This window comes from Micromesistius poutassou (genome assembly GCF_964030765.1).
Source record: "Micromesistius poutassou genome assembly, chromosome: 1".
Lineage (NCBI taxonomy): Eukaryota > Metazoa > Chordata > Actinopteri > Gadiformes > Gadidae > Micromesistius > Micromesistius poutassou.
In genome coordinates, this window is record NC_140271.1 from 5988161 (window position 1) to 6010512 (window position 22352).

Sequence of the window (22352 nt, forward strand, 5' to 3'; positions counted from 1 at the left end):
TAAAACACTTAATTGAATGAATACTACATTAATGATTGATTGATTGATTGAAAGCATCCGAATCACTGACGGAACTAACAAGGACACACCCCCCGTGTGCTGACGTCATTCGTTTGTTTTCCTCGCGGAAGGATTCGTGAGAAAAGAGTTCAGTTCCGGGATCGTGATCCGCCACTGGACGCGCTACAGACGGTGATAAAGTAGTGCGGACCGCGGCTCTACACACGGAGCGCGTCAGGGCGCAGGGATACACGGGAGTGCGGTGATAAAGTGCTGCGTTCCGGAGTGCGTCAGGGCGCAGGGATACACGGAGGTGCGGTGATAAAGTAGTGCGGACCGGAGCGCGGAGCGCGTCAGGGCGGAGGGATACACGGGGTGTGTAGCAGGTGTGTGACGCAAACAGGAGATAACCTGCTCGCTGCTGACGCTAACGGAGCGGCATCGCACCGCACCGCGCCTCGACCCCAGAACCAGCCGCCTCCGCTGCACCCCGACCGGCCACACTGACGGGATGACCCGGTGAGTCCCACTTTCTCCCCTTTCCGTCTTGTGGTGCAGCTCGTCGGGAGCTAGCGCTAGCCTGTGGCTAACAGCTGATAGCATGGTTGGCAGGTGACGGCAGTAGCATCACAACAGCTGCTACCGCTGCGGGCACCCCAGGGTGCTGGTGGGCTCCGACGTCGACACGCAATAGTACAGATGTGTTATAACCTGCATGCACCTGTGTGTGTGTGTGTGTGTGTGTGTGTGTGTGTGTGTGTGTGTGTGTGTGTGTGTGTGTGTGTGTGTGTGTGTGTGTGTGTGCCAGCCACCACACCCCATCCTTAAATAAAGTTAATGCCACTTCCTGCCTGGCTCCTGGCTGAGTCACCTGTTGCAGCTCCTCCCCCTCCCCCTCCCTGGGGGGTGAGGAGGGGTGAGGAGCTCTGTTACAGAGAGCCAGTGGTTATTTCTTGGGGTCTCTGCCTCTCCTGGGTCCAGTGGTTCACAGCGTCACCCCCCGTGGCTGGACTGGGACTGATGGTGTGACTGGACTGGGACTGATGGTGTGTTCCAGATGCCTTGGCTCCGACACCCGCCTTCCGAGTTGCACTTGTGACGTCATTTCCTGTCTCGTAGCACTCCCAGCGTTCCCGTTGGTCTTTGTGATGGTGTCATGTCATTGGCTGGTCGTCGTTATGGTTAAGCTACATTAGCCTCTTCAGCAAAACCAGCTCCAAAACAAACAACACAACTTTATATTGTATCGCACGCACAGCAAGACACGGGCACTGCGTACATCGGTGACCGGGATAAAGCAGCAATGTAATCAAGTGTGTAGGAGCATTTAAATCAGAACCCCGAGGGGGCGTGACCAAAAGGGGGCGTGTCTCCGTGAAATGCTGCAAGAAAACTGGGAGAGTTCCCCACTCAGAAGGCTGGTGTTCGATCTGGAACACACCAGGAGTCTGGTGTGTGTGTGTGACACGTGGCGCAGGCCCGCCCTCCCTCCCTCCCTCCCTCCCTCCCTCTCCAGCACACAAACAAACAACAGGGAAGTGTGTGTGTGTGTGTGTGTGTGGAGCATGATTCACTGATGCTGTCGTCGTGACGGAGGGTGAGGGGATGGAGACGTGTGTGTGTGTAGTGGTAGTGGACTCCCAGTCCAAAGGGTTCTGGGTTCCATTCCCTGCAGTAGGCAGCCCTCTGCCCTGGTCCCTTCCCGCTGTAATTATCTATGAATCTAGCTCACTCACGTTGTTGCCACCAAAAAATCATGAAAATTAGATTCTGATCTGGATATACTGGATTTTATATGCCAATATCGATATTAGGCGGTAAATAGCCGATAAAAACATCTTCTAAAGGAACCAATAAACTGTAGAGGGAGGGGCTACTTACTGGGAGGGGGAGGAGCTACTTACTGGGAGGGGGAGGAGCTACTAACCAGGAGGGGGAGGAGCTAGTAACCGGGAGGGGGAGGAGCTAGTAAGCTTCAGAACATGATGCAGAACTGTCAGTGTTTGTTTATGCCGATGTGTTCAGTGAAAGGTTCAACCCCCACAGTAGATGGTTTATAAAGAGTTTATTACATTATAAATCAACACCAGGTATTCATATCGGTGCATATGGGCAAACGTATACTCAGATACATCTGTGATCAAATGGGTCAACGTGTTTCTGTGGGACCTACTGACGGACCAGTTCCTGCACTGGTGTGAGGTGGGCCATGGGTGTGTTCTCCAGTGCTGTGAACAGGGCCAACAAACAAACAATAAACAAACAACAAACTGAACGCTGCAACGTTTCCGCAGGTTGTTGCATGCATCAGAATTCGTGGTGAATTGCTCTTGATAAAGTGTGCTCCGAATGTTTGTTTACCTCCAGCTCTGCCAAGGCCTCTGTGGGTCCTGGCCTCTGTAGGTCCTGGCCTCAGGCCTCTGTGGGTCCTGGCCTCTGTAGGTCCTGGCCTCAGGCCTCTGTGGGTCCTGGCCTCAGGCCTCTGTGGGTCCTGGCCTCTGTTGGTCCTGGCCTCAGGCCTCTGTTGGTCCTGGCCTCAGGCCTCTGTGGGTCCTGGCCTCAGGCCTCTGTGGGTCCTGGCCTCTGTGGGTCCTGGCCTCTGTGGGTCCTGGCCTCTGTAGGTCCTGTCCTCAGGCCTCTGTGGGTTCTGGCCTCTGTAGGTCCTGGCCTCAGGCCTCTGTGGGTTCTGGCCTCTGTAGGTCCTGGCCTCAGGCCTCTGTGGGTCCTGGCCTCTGTAGGTCCTGGCCTCAGGCCTCTGTGGGTCCTGGCCTCTGTAGGTCCTGGCCTCAGGCCTCTGTGGGTCCTGGCCTCTGTAGGTCCTGGCCTCAGGCCTCTGTGGGTCCTGGCCTCTGTAGGTCCTGGCCTCAGGCCTCTGTGGGTCCTGGCCTCTGTGGGTCCTGGCCTCAGGCCTCTGTGGGTCCTGGCCTCAGGCCTCTGTGGGTCCTGGCCTCAGGCCTCTGTTTGACAGGCCTCTTATCAGAGAGCAGTGAACAGTGAGGCGAGATCAACAACCCTCTGCTTCACAACGGTTTAAACGGGCCTTTACTGACACATTCTCTCCAACACACAACACACAGTCCACAGTCCACACAACACAGTCCACACCACACACAGTCCACACCACACCACACAGTCCACACCACACAGTCCACACCACAGTCCACACCACACAGTCCACACCACACACCACACAGTCCACACCACACAGTCCACACCACACACCACACAGTCCACACCACACACCACACAGTCCACACCACACAGTCCACACCACACAGTCCACACCACACAGTCCACACCACACAGTCCACACCACACAGTCCACACCACACAGTCCACACCACACACAGTCCACACCACACAGTCCACACCACACACAGTCCACACCACACACAGTCCACACCACACACAGTCCACACCACACACAGTCCACACCACACACAGTCCACACCACACACAGTCCACACCACACACAGTCCACACCACACACAGTCCACAGTCCACACAGTCCACACCACACAGTCCACAGTCCACACAGTCCACACAACACAGTCCACAGTCCACACAACACACAGTCCACAGTCCACACCACACAGTCCACAGTCCACACCACACAGTCCACAGTCCACACACTCCACACAGTCCACACCACACAGTCCACAGTCCACAGCCCATCCACTCCACCAGGCTCCGCCGACGCAGCGCGGGGCTAATGATCTTAAGTGTGGCAGAGCGGATCTCACCTCGTGTCTCCCAGCGTGTGAATCATCGCAGTAGCAGGCGTGCAGCGTGGAGCACGGCTTTAGGACTTAGAAGAGATGAGGAATCAATTAGAGGTTTGGAGTAAAGCCAGGAGGCACGGCAAGGGGGGGGGGTGGCGGCATGTAGGCCAACAGCAGGCCGCTTCAAACCTTCCTAAACCTTCCATTCGTTGTGGGGACAGAGACCGTTGACTGAGTGAGGGTTTATCCTCTAGTCATGTGGGACCTGACGGGAGCCGTCCTTAATTAAACCCGGGGTTCAACATTCATCACAGCAGCGTTTCTGTCCACCATGTGGGGAGGTCTGCTAGTGCAGATATTCACTGGGATGAGGGTTACTAGGATCCAGGCTGCTCATCATTCATCTCCTGCTTGTCCGTGAACCCTTCAGGGTCTGGATTAAACCCTTCAGGGTCTGGATCAGGGATCCACCCATAAGGATTCTTTAGGGCCGATACCAATTTCTTTTTTTCATCGGCCTTTGCCGATGACTGATACCGATCTTCTTCAGCTGATATTTGGAGCCGATACTGCTATACTAAAAATATATAATAAAAAAAATAAAAACATTGGCAAAAAAAATCGGCCAATGCCGATACACGTAAACATCGCCGATCACTAGTCTAGAAGCAGCGCTCTCTGGGTGTTCGTCAGTGTTCTCTAGTGTATGGCTGATATATCGGTGGATCACTAGTCTAGAAGCAGCGTTCTCTGGGTGGTCGTCAGTATTCTCTCTATGGCCGGTTTTGGGAAATATGTGTTGACTATTGAATTGTACCAAAATGTTGACGTCTTAAAGAACTGGTGCCCTGGGTGTCTGCTCATACCAGAGCACACAATCAAATCTTACAGATAAAAGACTGACTGATCCCTAGAGATGGCCTGTTTCTATATTTATCTGCTCAGAACAAGGCTGGAGTCATATGGTTATGAGATCTGCTGTGACTGCCACAACAGAACCCTCTGTTCATCTCTCTGTTCATCTCACTCTCTTTCTGTGGATTCTTCTACTATTGAGATTTAGATTTTCCTTCTCGATGTTCATGACCTTTTTGGAACAACAATCTGATCGATTCATGTTTTAGGACAACTGATAAACTGTCTTCATGTGCCACTCAGACGACCGCATCCAATGAACTGGATTGTTTTCTCATACCTGACATTGAGACTAATTAGTACTTTTCCTGTGTTTCCGCCCCTCCACCACCCCCTCCACCCTCCTGTGTCTGCAGCGAGGCGTGTGTGTGCTGAGCTCTGTTCCTCCAGTGGACTGTTCTCTCTACCAGAGGCTGCTCATCAGCCTGCCAGCCAGCAGCATGTCAGGTAATTACCACACCTCTGCACTGTGGCGCTGAATTATTCATTCTATTAACCTTTTAGTCAGAAGCCTTTTCCACGGGACATTGGCTCAAGCCCCAATGTTTACTGAATAGCCTCGGGACCTCATTTTATTATTGAACCTTTTACAAAAATACTAATACAAATTTGCCCAGGATCTATTGATTTGTGTATCCAGTAATGCCATGAAAGCCCTTAAAAATAATACATCATTGATTAAAAACCAAGTATATTCTGGATCCTCTGCGTGTCATGACCCTGTAATGAGTTAAAAATATCAAATGAAATGGATAAACAACGAACCATGGACAGCAAAGTGTCCAGAGGACACAAAGTGTGCAGAGATCAGTGTGACCGCTGGTGTCTGTCTGACGTTTGCTGTCCTCGTGGTAACGATGGTGTGAAGCGGGCTTTCTTCAGAAACATGTCATTGACTGATGGCAGGGACAGCCCCGCCCCTGACCTCACGAGACGTTCGGCTGGGCAGAGATGCATTCACACGTCATAGGAGGAGGCTTGGAATCAGGTTTACTGAAGCCTTTGGACACATAGTGCTATGTGTTTGTTCATGTTCTGTCGTGGAAACATTAATCATAATATAGAATGATATACACATTATATTAACCTTGTTTGTATAATTAGTTGTAAATTTAGAATGAATTAGTATAGATTCCCCTTGGACCTAGAGACGCCTCCCTTCCTCTCTCTCACTGAAAAGTGTTGAGATAGTTTGGATTTGCACTGTAGCCACGAGGTCTGAACTGGGGCCAATACGATACCGATTTTCTTGAGCCGATATTTGGAGGCGATACTACCCTGGAAATCCAGAGTTCTCGTGAGAGCACAACTTGTCTGCCCAAATATCCAATAGACATTCCGTCTCCTCTTTGCTCCATGTTGAGCCACGACTCATTTTCACCCGACGGTCCGACAATGTGCTGTTACCAGGCACGTGCACACATAGGGCCCTAGGGGTGCTTGAGCCCCTGCCCTTTTTGCCTTGTATTAAAAAGTGCCCTCTGAGTGTTCTTTAACAATCGCGTCCGTGATCGAACGCCCCCCCCCCCCCCCCCCGTCAACAATCGCGCCCGCAATAGCGCTCGTCTGCGATCAAACCCCCCCGTCAACAATAGCGCTCGTCCGCAACCCCCCCCCCCCCCCCCCCCCCTTAACAATTCGGCACCTGCCCCTCAAAACTCCTATGCACGTCCCTGGCTGTTACTGCTAATCAAACAATAATTCCCATAATGCGCGCGGCTGAGCGGGTGCCTGTTACGTCCAAAGAGGCGTATGCTTTTTAGAACTGGATCGGACCGAGGTGCGTTCGCTTTCACATCTCAAGCGAACCGAGACCACCTCTTTAGCGAGGTCTCGGCCGGCTAATTTGGTGCACTGAGGTGTTTTTTTTTTTCAAGGCCGACGAGGCTGTGATCAAAATGCGGGACAGGAGCTGTCCCATGCGGGACAGGAGCTGTCCCATACGGGACGAATCAAAATCACCCGAAATACGGGACGTCCCGCACAATCCGGGACGGTTGGCAGGCACCTCGTGAGGTAACAGTAGGCACGTTCTGCACAATACCTGACGTTGCGCAGCATCGTCTTTTTTATAGCCAAAATAATTCCACACAACTGATGTGCCGCCCCTCTTTGGTACCAAACTTTCAGCTGTGCGCTCTTCTGACAAGCCTGAGGCCATTGTGCAGCAGGTTAAAGCGCAGCGTCTCTCCCTGCCTGCACTGCTTTGCTCCGCTCGGCTCACTCGCAAGTCACGTGACCAATCAAATCGCAGCCTTTGCGGTTAGAAAATCTTGTTTTGTCATATTGCGATATTATTGCAAATGCAATTAATCGTTCAGCCCTACCAGATACGGCAAGAGTCTTATCTATTGGTTAGCTCCGCTGGTCTGGATACGTCATCCCTTGTATTCTTCTGATTGGTCATAGTGTTATCTAATTGCGTGCAGTGATATTTTCAAATGCATGCTAAAAAATAAAACGTCTGTTACCGATACACGTCCAAAACTAAAATATCGGCCGATAATATCGGTTGATCCCTAATTGCAAATTAACTCGTTCTCTCCCGCCATGGCTGACGCCAGCCGTGACCAATCCTAACTCTCTCCTCGATGGTCCCTCCCCCTCCCCTTTGTTTCCTTTGTTGAATGTATTACTTTTCTGCCGGTATCTTCCCATGAATTTTTCCTGGCCGAAGTGTCCTAAAAACAAGTGATGTTTCATTATGTCATGTCTTACCTCCTAGCTTCTGTTTACCTCCTGCTCCAGGCAGCTACACCCCGGCCCCGGGGGGCCCTTTCTCTGCCCTCACGCCCAGCATGTGGCCCCAGGACATTCTGGCCAGGTACCACCAGGTGAGCACCTGGTTTATTCATGAACCCAGAAGCTGCCGGGCGAATCAGGCCCATTTACATAACAGGAAACTGAAACAGGAAAACCACTGCTTTGACCTGCATCACAGTACAAATATGTTTCAGCATGAGTTATTTATGATGCAGGGGGTAGACAAAGTGCTTGTATCGGCTGACAGCTAGCCAACAGCCTCAGTAGAAACTCATGTGCTCATACTGAAGGAGCCCACGCGGCGGGTCTCCGGTCAGATTGACCTCCGCTGTGTTGGCTCTGCACACAGCTGCTGGCCCAGCCAGGGCCGGCCAATCCATCAATACCGTTAATTGTCTTTGAATGGTATTTGATCATCAAGAAAACAAGTAATGGCCTTATTGTGATACCCACTTTAATAATGCATTAAGAATATTGCATGATCAGAATGAGGTTTGAGAGACATCAGAGGAAAACTAGTTGGAGTCCTACTTTAAAGGTGTATTTGATCCAATGGACTGAGCAGCTACGCTGCTGCTCTGAATTGTGAATGGACTGCATTTATTCAGCGCTTTTCTAAACCAGCGGCCACTCAAAGCGCTTTACAACACTGCCTCACATTCACCCATTCATGCACTCATTCACACACTGACGGTGGAGTCAGCCACGCAGGGCGACAGCCGGCGGGTCAGGAGCAGTCAGGGTGCTGTTTCTTGCTCAGCGACACCTCAACACTTCGGGGATTGAACTAGCGACCTTCCGGTAACAAGTGAACCCGGCCCCTATTCTGCATTCTGAAGCGTATCCTGATGTATCGATGGCGTACAGAAGAATTGTAATTCCATGGATGTGTAAATGATAGTTTACGGACAATACATTTGGTATATCCTACTTTTGTTGTAAATATAGCATTATTTCACAAAACAATAGTTGCTGACTTTATTGAAAAGGCGTGGTCTAGGAGGAATGTGTCCATTTATATTTAATGTGTTTATCCGGTGTCAGATGTATTTGTGTACTCACATTGTGTAGTTATATCGGCGTCTTGTAATCCTGTGTGGGATGGGCCACTTAAACATAATCAATCAATCAAAAAATACAATTCTGCATAATTAAAAAAGCATCAACATGAAGATGTGCTTCTCTCCCTGAGATACGAAGAGATGTACTTTATTAATCCCAGAGGGACGATGCAGTGTCACTCAGCATAACATCTAGAGATCTGTCTTCATCTGATGACGGCCCAGTCCACAGCACGCCGCTCTCCTCACCTCCTGTTGTCTCCTCTGTCCTGTCTCCTCTGTCTCCTCGGTCCTTGTCTCCTCTGTCTCCACAGAAGGACTCATCAGAGGGAGCAGAACTCCGCTATGATGAGTTTGGATTCAAGATTGAGAACCGAGGTAATGTACACACAAACACACACACAGACGCCTGCAGACACACACACACACACACTCACACACCTGCAGACACACACACACACACACAGATGCCTGCAGACACACACACTCACACACCTGCAGACACACACACACACACGCCTACACACACATGCCTGCAGACACACGCACACACACACACTGCAGACACACACAGGAACGCATGCAGCGACGCGTGCATGCAAACACGTGCTCACGGCAATAACTCGCTCTAAAGAGCAAATTGCTCTCGTTGTGTCATTCAGAACTTCTAGAGGCAAAGCAGTACAACCCATTTACATAAAGGCAGATTTGGAGGGAGGGACTGTAATTTGAAAAACAGCTTAAAGTGTTCAGTCACGGAATGCCAATCTTCTCCGCCCTGTGACTCACTGTGTAAAGTCTGTTTCATGAGCCTAGTTTAGCATAATTGGGTGTACAGCTATTTGCAGTTTGTTTGGATATCAGCTGAAAGTTTCACTGACGTTTCCAGTCCTGACGTTGTTCCCTCGGCTTCCACACGGAGCCCGGAGGCGCCGCTGAGCTTTGTTTAACCTACCTCTCAGTCTCCCTCTCTACACCATAGTTATAATGTCATATTCACTAATACCGCAGTCTCACAGCCTCACCCCTACCTTACTCAACACATTCACCCTATACCTCAGAGCTGGCTGTCGCCCTGCGTGGCTGACTCCGCCGTCGGTGTGAATGTGTGCATGAATGGGTGAATTTTAGGCAGTATTGTAAAGAGCTTTGAGTGGCTACTGGTTAGAATAGAGCTGTATAAATGCAGTCCATTCACAGTTTACTTGTTCATACCAACACTGGAAATATGCTCAAGGTTGGCCAGACTTGCTAATAACCTCAGCTAAATTCAATGTACTTTTGTATGTATAAAATGTAATGTATAAAAATAATACTAATCTTGAAAATAGTCCCAGATGTTGTCCACTGTGGTCGTATTGTTCTACACACGTGTTTCTTCAGAGACTGATTCATCCATAGTCCAGGTAACCTGCGGAACAGGTTCTTAGGAGAGGGTCCATTCTGAGGCTGACCTGTAGCCATCTATAAAACATTAGCCCAAATCAAAACCAGTCCAACCAACCAATAACAACCCTCCCCCCCCTCCAGAGGGCGTGCAGGGGCCGGGCGGCGAGGGCCCCCCCCAGAGTGGGTCCCCCCACAGCGAGGACCCCCAGCAGCGGCTCCGCTGGCAGGCCCACCTGGAGTTCACCCACAACCATGCGGTGGGCGACCTCACCTGGGACGTCATCGCCCCCGACCTGCCCCGCTCCGACCGGCTGCGCTCCCTGGTGCTGGGCGGCATCCCGCACAGCATGAGGCCCCAGGTAGACCACGCCCTCACACACCTGTAGGTAGACCCCGCCCTCACACACCTGTAGGTAGACCCCGCCCACACACACCTGTAGGTAGACCACGCCCACACACACCTGTAGGTAGACCACGCCCACACACACCTGTAGGTAGACCCCGCCCTCACACACCTGTAGGTAGACCCCGCCCTCACACACACCTGTAGGTAGACCCCGCCCTCACACACACCTGTAGGTAGACCCCGCCCTCACACACACCTGTAGGTAGACCACACCCTCACACACCTGTAGTTAGACCCCGCCCTCACACACCTGTAGGTAGACCCCGCCCTCTCACACCTGTAGGTAGACCACGCCCTCTCACACCTGTAGGTAGACCACGCCCTCTCACACCTGTAGGTAGACCACGCCCTCTCACACCTGTATGTAGACCACACCCTCTCACACCTGTAGTGATTAAAGGCCTTACAGCATGAGGCCGCAGGTAGACCCCGCCCTCACACACCTGTAGTATTAAACCAACTCAATCAGGAACAGTTTCACCCAGTCCCCTCCCATGACCCACTAACGACCCAAACGGCCCGTCTGTCTGTCTGTCTGTCTGTCTGTCCAGCTGTGGATGCGTTTCTCCGGGGCCCTGCAGAAGAAGAGGACCTCCGAGATCTCCTACAAAGAGATCGTCAAGAACGGCTCCAATGATGACAGCAGCACGTCCAAACAGGTACCACGCTGTGTAGCGCTGTGTCGCTGCTAACACTAGCAAACAGGTACCACGCTGTGTAGCACTGTGTAGCTGCTAACACTAGCAAACAGGTACCACGCTGTGTCACTGCTAACACTAGCAAACAGGTACTGCGCTGTGTAGCTGCTAACACTAGCAAACAGGCACCACGCTGTGTAGCTGCTAACACTAGCAGCTTGACACTCAACCTGTTGCCTTTATTAGCAGTACAGACGTGTTAGAAAGAGACAATAATGAACACGCCTGCATTCAGTCGTTAGGGAGCAGGTAGGGGCTGGATGTCTCTCATATGGGTACACTCCTACTGCCGACGCTGGGGATGAAACCCGGACATACCCTCACCCGACCTGCCCCCTGTTCAGCCCCCTTCCGTTACTGTTTGTGCCCCCCCCCCCCCGGTTGACCTCCGACCCTGTGACCCCCAGATAGAGAAGGACCTGCTGCGGACCATGCCCTCCAACGCCTGCTTCACGGCCCTGGGCAGCGTGGGGGTCCCCCGGCTGCGGAGGGTGCTGCGGGGGTTGGCCTGGCTCTACCCCGACGTGGGCTACTGCCAGGGCACCGGCATGGTGAGGACTCACTCACTCACTCACTCACTCACTTATATGCACATGCACACCTATCCGAACACCTATATGCGGGCACACTCACACTCCCACTCTTTTTAATTTTCTTCAACATATCTGCATCAATGTCATCATGCAGAAGTTTACACACAACGATGTGGGTCTTCAAATGTCTTTCTTGCTCACGCTGTCACAGCAGCTCACCTATCGATCAGACCTCATTAAACACGGCAAATGCTGCACTGCAGCAGCTCTGTCACAGAGCGGACCAGACCCTTAAAGGACCGGAGTCTGGCTGCTAGGAACACGACGTGAACACGACGTGAACACGACGTGAACACGACGTGAACACGACGTGACCACAACGTGACCACAACATGACCACAACATGACCACAACATGACCACAGGGTTCCTGCCTCGGCGGGCTGGCAGCAGAGCGCTCCGCTCCGGTAGAGGGGTTAATTCGGTGTGCTGCAGTCAGAGCGTGTGCGGCCCGGTGGGAGGGGAACCTCTAACCCGGGCTGCTTTAATGCCTTGCTCCTCCAGTGGAGCAGCACAGAACCGCTCCCAGTCCTAACCTCCCCCACCCCCCCCCCCCCCAGGTGGTCTCCTGCCTCCTGCTGTTCCTGGAGGAGGAGGACGTGCTGTGGATGATGTGTGCTCTGATGGAGGACCTCCTCCCGCCCTCCTACTTCTCCTCCACCCTGCTGGGGGTGCAGACGGACCAGAGGGTCCTCCGGCAGCTCATCGTCCAGTACCTCCCCGCCCTGGACCGCCTGCTGCAGGAGCACGACATCGGTGGGTCCTGCTCCTGTCTTCTAGAGGTCCTGGTCCTGTCTCCTAGAGGTCCTGGTCTTGGTCTCCTAGAGGTCCTGGTCCTGGTCTCCTAGAGGTCCTGGTCTCCTAGAGGTCCTGGTCTCCTAGAGGTCCTGGTCCTGGGCTCCTAGAGGTCCTGGTCTCCTAGAGGTCCTGGTCCTGGTCTCCTAGAGGTCCTGGTCTCCTAGAGGTCCTGGTCCTGGTCTCCTAGAGGTCCTGGGCTCCTAGAGGTCCTGGTCCTGGTCTACTAGAGGTCCTGGTCTCCTAGAGGTCCTGGTCCTGGTCTCCTAGAGGTCCTGGGCTCCTAGAGGTCCTGGTCCTGGTCTACTAGAGGTCCTGGTCTCCTAGAGGTCCTGGTCCTGGTCTCCTAGAGGTCCTGGTCTCCTAGAGGTCCTGGTCTTGGTCTCCTAGAGGTCCTGGTCTCCTAGAGGTCCTGGTCCTGGTCTCCTAGAGGTCCTGGTCTCCTAGAGGTCTTGGTCCCTGTGTGTCTCTAACCCTAACCCCTCGTCTCCTGTCCCTAGAAGGTTTGTGGTCTGACCCCCTGTCTCTCCTCTCTCCTCTGTCCTCTCTCCTCTGTCCTCAGAGCTGTCCCTGATCACGCTCCACTGGTTCCTGACGTCGTTTGCCAGTGTGGTGGACATCCGGCTGCTGCTGAGGATCTGGGACCTGCTGTTCTACCAGGGTTCCCTGGTCCTCTTCCAGGTCACACTGGGCATGCTCAAGATCAAGGTAGGGGTCCCCCCCCCCCGGCCCGGGGTCCCAGAGGGTCCCAGAGGGTCTGTCGGTGGGAGGGTTCTGCCGCCATCTTGAGTGCAACAAGGAGACATCGAAGAAAGAGAGGAAATAAATTATAAAAGCCGTCCTGCACTATTTGAGATACCTGATTAGAATGAGATGAACTAAAGCTAATTGAGACATTATGTTAACATCTGTTAACGGCCTTCTGTGTTAAATGTTCCTGTATCCCTGTCTTTAGATTAATTCGTTTAAATCAAAGATACTTAGTTTGACAACCACATTCCCTGTCGTTTGACAATAAAGCTGTAGTACTATTTCGTTAGCCTCATAGCATATTTGCCCAAGTCATCTTCTAAGGTTTTCAGAAAAAAAAAATTTTTTGGCAAACATGTGTTTTTGTTATTTATACTGCAACAGTAAGGACCAGATGAAGCCAATATCTACATCTAGCCAGTGACTCAGCAGCGTTAGGAGAGGAGAGTTAGGCAGAAAGCCCAATTTGGCCAAAATACGACTTAGGCAATTATCCTTTGAGGCTAACGATGAGTCAACCATCATCAGCCTAAACGCATACTTTAACCCCGCCCCTTTAACCCCGCCCCGCACCAGGAGGAGGAGCTAGTGGCCTCGGAGAACTCGGCCTCCATCTTCAACACGCTGTCGGACCTGCCCAGCCAGCTGCGGGACGGGCCGGCCGTGCTGGGGGAGGCCATGAGGCTGACGGGCGCCCTGTCCCAGGACACTCTGGACGCCCACCGCCACAAGCACCTGGCCTACATCCTCAACGAGCAGCTCAGCAACGGGGCCGTCAACACCGCCACCCTCAACAAGGTCCGTACCCGCTGGAGCCGGGGCCACAGGGGTCACAGGGGCCCGTCAACGCCATAGGGCCCCTACAGCCATTGGGCCCCTGGACTACATCCATAGGGCCCCTACAGCCATAGGGCCCCTGAGCTACAGCCATAGGGCCCCTACAGCCATAGGGCCCCTGAGCTACAGCCATAGGGCCCCTGAGCTACAGCCATAGGGCCCCTACAGCCATAGGGCCCCTGAGCTACAGCCATAGGGCCCCTACAGCCATAGGGCCCCTACAGCCATAGGGCCCCCAGAGAGGAGCCATCAGGAGATGTAGGAGGGGGTCTGGTGGAGCAGCGTGGACCAGTCCTCTCAGCGTTGTGTGTAGCGTGGACCAGTCCTCTCAGCGTTGTGTGTAGCGTGGACCAGTCCTCTCAGCGTTTTGGAGCGTGGACCATTCCTCTCAGCGTTGTGTGTAGCGTGGACCAGTCCTCAGCGTTGTGTGTAGCGTGGACCAGTCCTCAGCGTTGTGTGTAGCGTGGACCAGTCCTCTCAGCGTTGTGTGTAGCGTGGACCAGTCCTCTCAGCGTTGTGTAGCGTGGACCAGTCCTCTCAGCGTTGTGTAGCGTGGACCAGTCCTCAGCGTTGTGTGTAGCGTGGACCAGTCCTCAGTGTTGTGTAGCGTGGACCAGTCCTCTCAGCGTTGTGTAGCGTGGACCAGTCCTCTCAGCGTTGTGTAGCGTGGACCAGTCCTCTCAGCGTTGTGTGTAGCGTGGACCAGTCCTCTCAGCGTTGTGTAGCGTGGACCAGTCCTCTCAGCGTTGTGTTGTGTGTGTCCTGCAGGCGGTGCGGCGCCAGTCCCTGCGCAGGAAGTCGACGCTGAGCTCCCTGCTGTGGGGCGAGGACGAGGCCGACGCCCTGAAGGCCAAGAACATCAAGCAGACGGAGCTGGTGGCAGCGCTGCGCGAGGCCATCGGCAGCAGCGCCGACCACTTCCACTGCCTGGACCCTCACCACTCCAACACCGTGAGGGGGGGGGGCCTGATGGGTGGAGGGGGGGGGGGGGGGGGGGCTGATGGGGCATCAGAGGGAATGACCGGGATAGAGAATAAATGAAGCCCCTTTGACATATCATCAATATAATGTATAAAGACCTCAACGTCTCTCTCCAGGACCTGACCCCTCCATGCATAAAGACATTAACGTCTCTCTCCAGGACCTGACCCCTGACCCCTCCATGTATAAAGACATTAACGTCTCTCTCCAGGACCTGACCCCTGACCCCTCCATGCATAAAGACATTAACGTCTCTCTCCAGGACCTGACCCCTGACCCCTCCATGTATAAAGACAGTTGACTGTGGTTGACTGTGTCTCTCTCCGGTCTCTCCAGGACCTGACCCCGGACTACTCCATGGAGAGCCACCAGCGGGACCACGAGAACTTCCTGGTGGTGTCCCGTAACCGCCGGCGACGGGCCAAGGCACTGCTGGACTTCGAGCGCCATGACGACGACGAGCTGGGCTTCAGGAAGAATGACATCATCACCGTGAGCGACCACACACACACACACTCTGTCGTCCTCACACGTTGAGACCGTCACACACACTCTAACCTCACACACACTGCGAGGTTCACGCGCTCTCTTCTCTCAGATCATGTCCCAGAAGGACGAGCACTGCTGGGTGGGCGAGCTCAACGGCCTGAGAGGTGGGTCTGTCTGTCTGTCTGTCTGAGCAGCAACACATCAGCAGTGGCACAGGAAGTGAGACAAACGCAGTTTGCAGTTTTTTCACTCTCTGCCTCACTTTTCACTGTGTGTGTGTGTGTGTGTGTGTGTGTGTGTGTGTGTGTGTGTGTGTGTGTGTGTGTGTGTGTGTGTGTGTGTGTGTGTGTGTGTGTGTGTGTGTGTGTGTGTGTGTGTGTGTGTGTACCCAGGTTGGTTCCCAGCCAAGTTCGTGGAGATCCTGGACGAGAGGAGTAAAGAGGTGAGCATAACGTCCAGCCACTGACTGGACTGGATGAGTACAACAGGAATAGACATTATAACAGTTTGATTAGTCCTTTTTAATGCTCTACTATATATATTATACGTGATGTCGCTGTCCCGTGTCCATGTCCTGTGGTGGAGTTTGTTGTTGATGATGTAATGTCCTCCCCCACTACTCTCTGGCGGGGGGCAGCACGGTGACGGAGGCTGTTGTTGTTGTTGTTGTTGTTGTAACGCCCCCCCCCCCCAGTACTCCCTGGCGGGGGATGACGCGGTGACGGCGGCGGTCACAGACCTGGCCCGCGGGACCCTCTGCCCCGCCCTCAAGAACATCTTCCAGCACGGCCTCAAGAAGCCCTCCATCCTGGGGGGGCCCTGCCACCCCTGGCTCTTCATCGAGGAGGTGTGTGTGTGTGTGTGTGTGTGTGTGTGTGTGTGTGTGTGTGTGTGTGTGTGTGTGTGTGTGTGTGTGTGTGTGTGTGTGTGTGTGTGTGTGTGTGTGTGTGTGTGTGTGTGTGTGTGTGTTGACCTGATTGTTGTTTTGAGTGACTGACGGGTCAATAAACAGTGTCATCTCTGATGGTTCTGTGTGTGTGTGTGTGGTTCTCCAGGCAGCCAGCCGGGAGGTGGAGAGAGACTTTAACTCGGTCTACTCCAGGCTGGTGCTGTGTAAGACCTACAGGTACGCTCTCCCCTCTCTCATCATGAGGTCATATCCCCGCCTGGGTGACAGCATGTGGTTGGTACCTGACAGGTAGAGTGGTTACACTGTGGTGGTGGTGGTAGAGGGGTTACACTGTGGTGGTGGTGGTAGAGGGGTTACACTGTGGTGGTGGAGGGGTTACACTGTGGTGGTGGTGGTAGAGGGGTTACACTGTGGTGGTGGTGGTGGTAGAGGGGTTACACTGTGGTGGTGGTGGTGGTAGAGGGGTTACACTGTGGTGGTGGTGGTGGTGGTGGTAGAGGGGTTACACTGGTGGTGGTGGTAGAGGGGTTACACTGTGGTGGTAGAGGGGTTACACTGTGGTGGTGGTGGTGGTAGAGGGGTTACACTGTGGTGGTGGAGGTGGTAGAGGGGTTACACTGTGGTGGTGGCGGTGGTAGAGGGGTTACACTGTGGTGGTGGTGGTGGTGGTAGAGGGGTTACACTGTGGTGGTGGTGGTAGAGGGGTTACTCTGGTGGTGGTGGTGGTAGAGGGGTTACACTGTGGTGGTAGAGGGGTTACACTGGTGGTGGTAGAGGGGTTACGCTGTGGTGGTGGTGGTGGTAGAGGGGTTACACGGTGGTGGTGGTGGTAGAGGGGTTACAGCGTGGTGGTGGTGGTAGAGGGGTTACACTGGTGGTGGTAGAGGGGTTACACTGTGGTGGTGGTAGAGGGGTTACACTGTGGTGGTGGTGGTGGTAGAGGGGTTACACTGTGGTGGTGGTGGTGGTAGAGGGGTTACACTGTGGTGGTGGTGGTGGTAGAGGGGTTACACTGTGGTGGTGGTGGTAGAGGGGTTACACTGTGGTGGTGGTGGTAGAGGGGTTACAGCGTGGTGGTAGAGGGGTTACACTGTGGTGGTGGTGGTGGTAGAGGGGTTACACTGTGGTGGTGGTGGTAGAGGGGTTACAGTGTGGTGGTAGAGGAGTTACAGCGTGGTGGTGGTGGTAGAGGGGTTACAGCGTGGTGGTGGTAGAGGGGTTACAGCGTGGTGGTAGAGGAGTTACAGCGTGGTGGTGGTGGTAGAGGGGTTACAGCATGGTGGTGGTAGAGGGGTTATAGCGTGGTGGTGCTGCTCTGGTCAACATGCTGCTCTGTCCTCCTCCTGCAGGCTGGATGAAGACGGGAAGGTTCTCACTCCAGAGGAGCTGCTCTACAGAGTGAGTGCTCTACACATGATGCTCTCCCAGGCGTTAGAACGGAGTCAGATCCAGACCTGATATGTGCAGTAGCTGACGTGGGCTTTGTTACTGAAACTGTTCATTTGGTTAAAGCAGATGTTTTATTGGAATAACGCTTCATAAAGCAAACCAAATCATAACTAAGGGCTGAGTGAAGGATATTTAACAATTATTCACCCAAGGCGAAGTGAATAGTCTATTGTTTTAGTACACGACAACAGCCTCAAAAATAAACAAGATAGCACTTTTTGCCGGGATTTATTTGTTTTTATTAGCATGACGAGACGACCATCACGCGTGATGAAAACAATATCCTGAGTTTGAGATCTCCATCTCGGGATATCGCCCAATATCCCGAGATAGCGAACCAATCAAATGGCGCCATTTTAGGAGGTTCACATGTAGCGTAAACTACTGATGGATAGATATATGTGCTGTGTTCTGATATCCATACTTCCATGAGGACACTTAAACGTAGTTCACTATCCGCTCTCACTAATGTCAGTGTTGTTCCAGATCCAACACTCCGTGGTGCACTGACCGGAAATTATGATCGCGACGGCCGCCGTGGCTCCTCCCCCTCAATAAACATCCCGCTTTGAACGGCGAACTCTTTACACATAGTAGCTATAAAAAGCTATAAAAATGTGTGTGTCGCCCTCTGTCTTCCCCTCCAGGCGGTGCAGTCAGTCAACATGAGCCACGACGTGGCTCACACCCAGATGGACGTCAAGTTCAGGTCCCTGATCTGCGTCGGCCTCAAGTAAGTCCTGGTCCAGAAATGAGCACGCACACGTGCCAGGAGTGGTGGGCGCAGCGGTAGTCCAGCGTGTTCTCTGCTCTCCCCAGGCTGTTTGTCGTTGGGTTTATGTCAGACTTCTGCAGACTGTATTTAGTTGTTGCTGCGTTTCTGTTTTTTTTTTTTTTTTGATCAAAGCACTTTTAAAAAGAACGTTCCATAACAAAAGGACATTGAAGAGCCCCTATTGCACCAGCAGCTGTTAGGAGTCAGCCAGGTCAGGCAGGTTGAACATCAGCCTTCTTAGTGACATCACAAGGGGGCGTGTCCACCTACATATAAGATGGACAGAAGCAACACCTCCATGGGGTAGGCTGGTGGACTGAGCTACCCAGCATCTGGGTGGACACGCCCACTTGATGTCACTAAGGCTGCCCTCCCCCCCCCCCCCCCACAGTGAGCAGGTGCTCCACCTGTGGCTGGAGGTGCTGTGCTCCAGCATGCCGGCGGTGGAGAAGTGGTACCAGCCCTGGTCCTTCCTGCGCAGCCCGGGCTGGGTGCAGATCAAGTGTGAGCTCAGGTGAGGAGGCTCCCCTCCCTCCCCCCTCTGTCTCCCCTCTCTCCCCCTCCTCTCCCCTCTCTCCCCCTCCTCCCCTCTGTCTCTCCCTCTCTCCCCCTCCTCCCCTCTGTCTCCCCCTCCTCCCCTCTGTCTCCCCCTCCTCCCCTCTGTCTCCCCCTCCTCCCCTCTGTCTCCCCCTCCTCCCCTCTGTCTCCCCCTCTCTCCCCCTCCTCCCCTCTGTCTCCCCCTCTGTCTCCCCTCCTCAGGGTTCTGTCTCATCGTGTTGTTCCTCTCCTCAGGGTTCGGTCTCATCGTGTTGTTCCTCTCCTCAGGGTTCTGTCTCATCGTGTTGTTCCTCTCCTCAGGGTTCGGTCTCATCGTGTTGTTCCTCTCCTCAGGGTTCTGTCTCATCGTGTTCCTCTCCTCAGGGTTCTGTCTCATCGTGTTGTTCCTCTCCTCAGGGTTCGGTCTCATCGTGTTGTTCCTCTCCTCAGGGTTCTGTCTCATCGTGTTGTTCCTCTCCTCAGGGTTCTGTCTCATCGTGTTGTTCCTCTCCTCAGGGTTCTGTCTCATCGTGTTGTTCCTCTCCTCAGGGTTCGGTCTCATCCTGTGTTCCTCTCCTCAGGGTTCTGTCTCATCGTGTTCCTCTCCTCAGGGTTCTGTCTCATTGTGTTGTTCCTCTCCTCAGGGTTCTGTCTCATCGTGTTGTTCCTCTCCTCAGGGTTCTGTCTCATCGTGTTGTTCCTCTCCTCAGGGTTCGGTCTCATCGTGTTGTTCCTCTCCTCAGGGTTCGGTCTCATCGTGTTGTTCCTCTCCTCAGGGTTCTGTCTCATCGTGTTGTTCCTCTCCTCAGGGTTCGGTCTCATCGTGTTGTTCCTCTCCTCAGGGTTCTGTCTCATCGTGTTGTTCCTCTCCTCAGGGTTCTGTCTCATCGTGTTGTTCCTCTCCTCAGGGTTCTCTCCAAGTTCGCCTTCAGTCTCTCCCAAGACTGCGAGCTGCCGGACAGGAAGCAGGTGAGCTCCACTGGCTTTGACACGTTCCATCACAAAACGTGTTCCATATGGACTCAGTAACAGTTCATCACATGTTAACAAAACGTGTTCCATATGGACTCAGTAACAGTTCATCACATGTTAACAAAACGTGTTCCATATGGACTCAGTGACAGTTCTCCTGTGCTGACCTGCAGGAGAAGGAGCAGCGGCCCCTGAAGGAGGGCGTCCAGGACATGCTGGTGAAGCACCACCTCTTCAGCTGGGACATCGACGGATAGTCCCGCCCCTTCCGACGGATAGACCCGCCCCTTGCGACGGATAGACCTGCCCCTTCTGACGGATAGACCCGCCCCTTCCGACAGACAGACCCGCCCCTTCCGACAGACAGACCCGCCCCTTCCGACAGACAGACCTGCCCCTTCCGACAGACAGACCCGCCCCTTCCGACAGACAGACCCGCCCCTTCCAACAGACATACCCGCCCCTTCTGACAGATAGACCCGCCCCTTTCCGATGGATAGACCCGCCCTTTCCTGGAGAACTTCTAGTCTCTATATTTATCGTCTTAGAGGACACGATGTGACTGCTGACCCTACACTGTTACTTTAAAACCTCCTCCCTCATCCAATCACAGCTCACTCCACCTCCTTCCTCATCCAATCACAGCTCACTCCACCTCCTCCCTCATCCAATAACAGCTCACTCCACCTCCTCCCTCATCCAATCACAGCTCACTCCACCTCCTCCCTCATCCAATGAGAGCTCACTCCATGTTGAGGTTTCCGCCGCTGTGTGTTTGGACTTGAGGTGGACCATGTGATCAGGGACACGTTGGAGGACCAATCGGATCCTGCGACCCACACGGCCTTCATTCTGAGATCCATCCCGTTTGAGTTCCTCTTGGTCTCCCGACAGACCGAGGGCCGTGGGAAGGCCCCGCCTCAGGGGGACTCGACCCCGCCTCAGGGGGACTCGACCCCACAAACTGAACACGTGGCTCCGCTGGTGACCTGTTGCTGCTGGACGGTTAGAACTAGAGTCCATCCCACTTGGTTTAATTTTCTTCTTCACCTCCCAACTCCAGATGGACCTCCTCCTCATCATCACTTGTTCAGAGCGTCTTCAAGAGGCTTCAGTCTCTTATCCGCTCTGAAGAAACCATCATGTTTTATTTCTGTAACCGAAACGTCACCAGGATGCGGTTCCTCTCTGTTGTACATACGATGTAAAAACATGTTAACGATGATAAAATATATATGGTGCAACATACCGTGGTGTTGGTTCTTTTCAGTGTCATACGGGTTCTGCATTGGTGTGAAGCAGAGACTGACTACTTAGTGTTAGTTTTGAAACATGTAAATATGGTTTATTAACTAGGGCTTCATCAATATTTCAGTTTAGTTCTATTCATTTATTTAGAGAGTGAGATATCTAGAACTATAGATATACTTACTATAGATATACTTCGTCGCATTTGGAATTCACTTTCTTCCCGATACTATAACTTTTTAACCAAACATCTTAAAGCGTTAAGATTATCTTCATATTCCCTGGATGTGAAAATGTATTTAAAACAAACGACTGACAACCGTCCAGTTTAATAAAGCCCATTTATTTGTAAATATGTCTGCCACAAAGTATGTCAAACGGCCACATGTTAGGACAGCAACGGGCCTGAATGCAGCAGGAAGGATAGAAACCTGCCAACGCTGCCTTGCTCAACGGTCATGTGCAACAGCACAGGTGACAGCACGGGAGTTAATTGCATTCAAAGAGAACAGACGTTTTGGACACGAGGAACAAACAGAACAAAGACCCTGGATTGATCTCAATCCAAAGATGAAACGACTGCTTTCATGGCAATAAATAATTCTATAAAATCTAATTTTCCATAAGTTCAAACCCCAAATGTATTACATTCAACTGCGATTTTAAAACCAGTTCGTTCTTGAATTCCACACAACTGTATTCAGAGCAGCATGTGACGTACTGCCTATGGAGGGAGGCCATGCGTGTGGTTCTATGGTTCTAGCTGCGGGGGGGCTGGACCCCTCACCACGTGTTGTGGTCTCAGCCCCCCCTGGCTCTGGTGCATTGTGGGTAAGAGCAGCCGCGTGTTCCTGTAGTGGTACTAAAACGCTGTGCAAGGTTCATCGCTGCAGTCACACGTTTGGTCTCAGAGACTGGTCTGGGGAAAAGTCAAACTAAATAAAAAATAAAAGTACTTAGTTGGAATATTGGAATATTTAAAGTGCTGTAATCTAGTAAATTCCAAACTACACCAATGTATTAACAGAACAGCTTTGATGAGTCACCCCAGGACCCCCCCCTC

The 22352-nt window shown here is 52.8% G+C and overlaps 1 protein-coding gene across 1 annotated transcript; it reads left to right on the plus strand.

Annotated features, from left to right (window-relative positions):
- Positions 1-375: 375 nt before the first annotated feature.
- sgsm3 (small G protein signaling modulator 3) lies at positions 376-21232 on the plus strand. Its single transcript, XM_084488921.1, has 21 exons — positions 376-519; positions 4994-5084; positions 7386-7471; positions 8776-8839; positions 9992-10209; positions 10808-10915; positions 11362-11505; positions 12107-12302; positions 12904-13049; positions 13668-13889; positions 14697-14879; positions 15246-15401; positions 15508-15562; positions 15791-15840; positions 16093-16245; positions 16454-16524; positions 17658-17706; positions 18405-18490; positions 18924-19046; positions 19978-20038; positions 20215-21232. Exons 2-21 carry the CDS (start codon positions 5078-5080, stop codon positions 20296-20298), a joined length of 2262 nt encoding a protein of 753 aa, XP_084345047.1. The 5' UTR covers positions 376-519; positions 4994-5077; the 3' UTR covers positions 20299-21232.
- The last annotated feature ends 1120 nt before the right edge of the window (positions 21233-22352 follow it).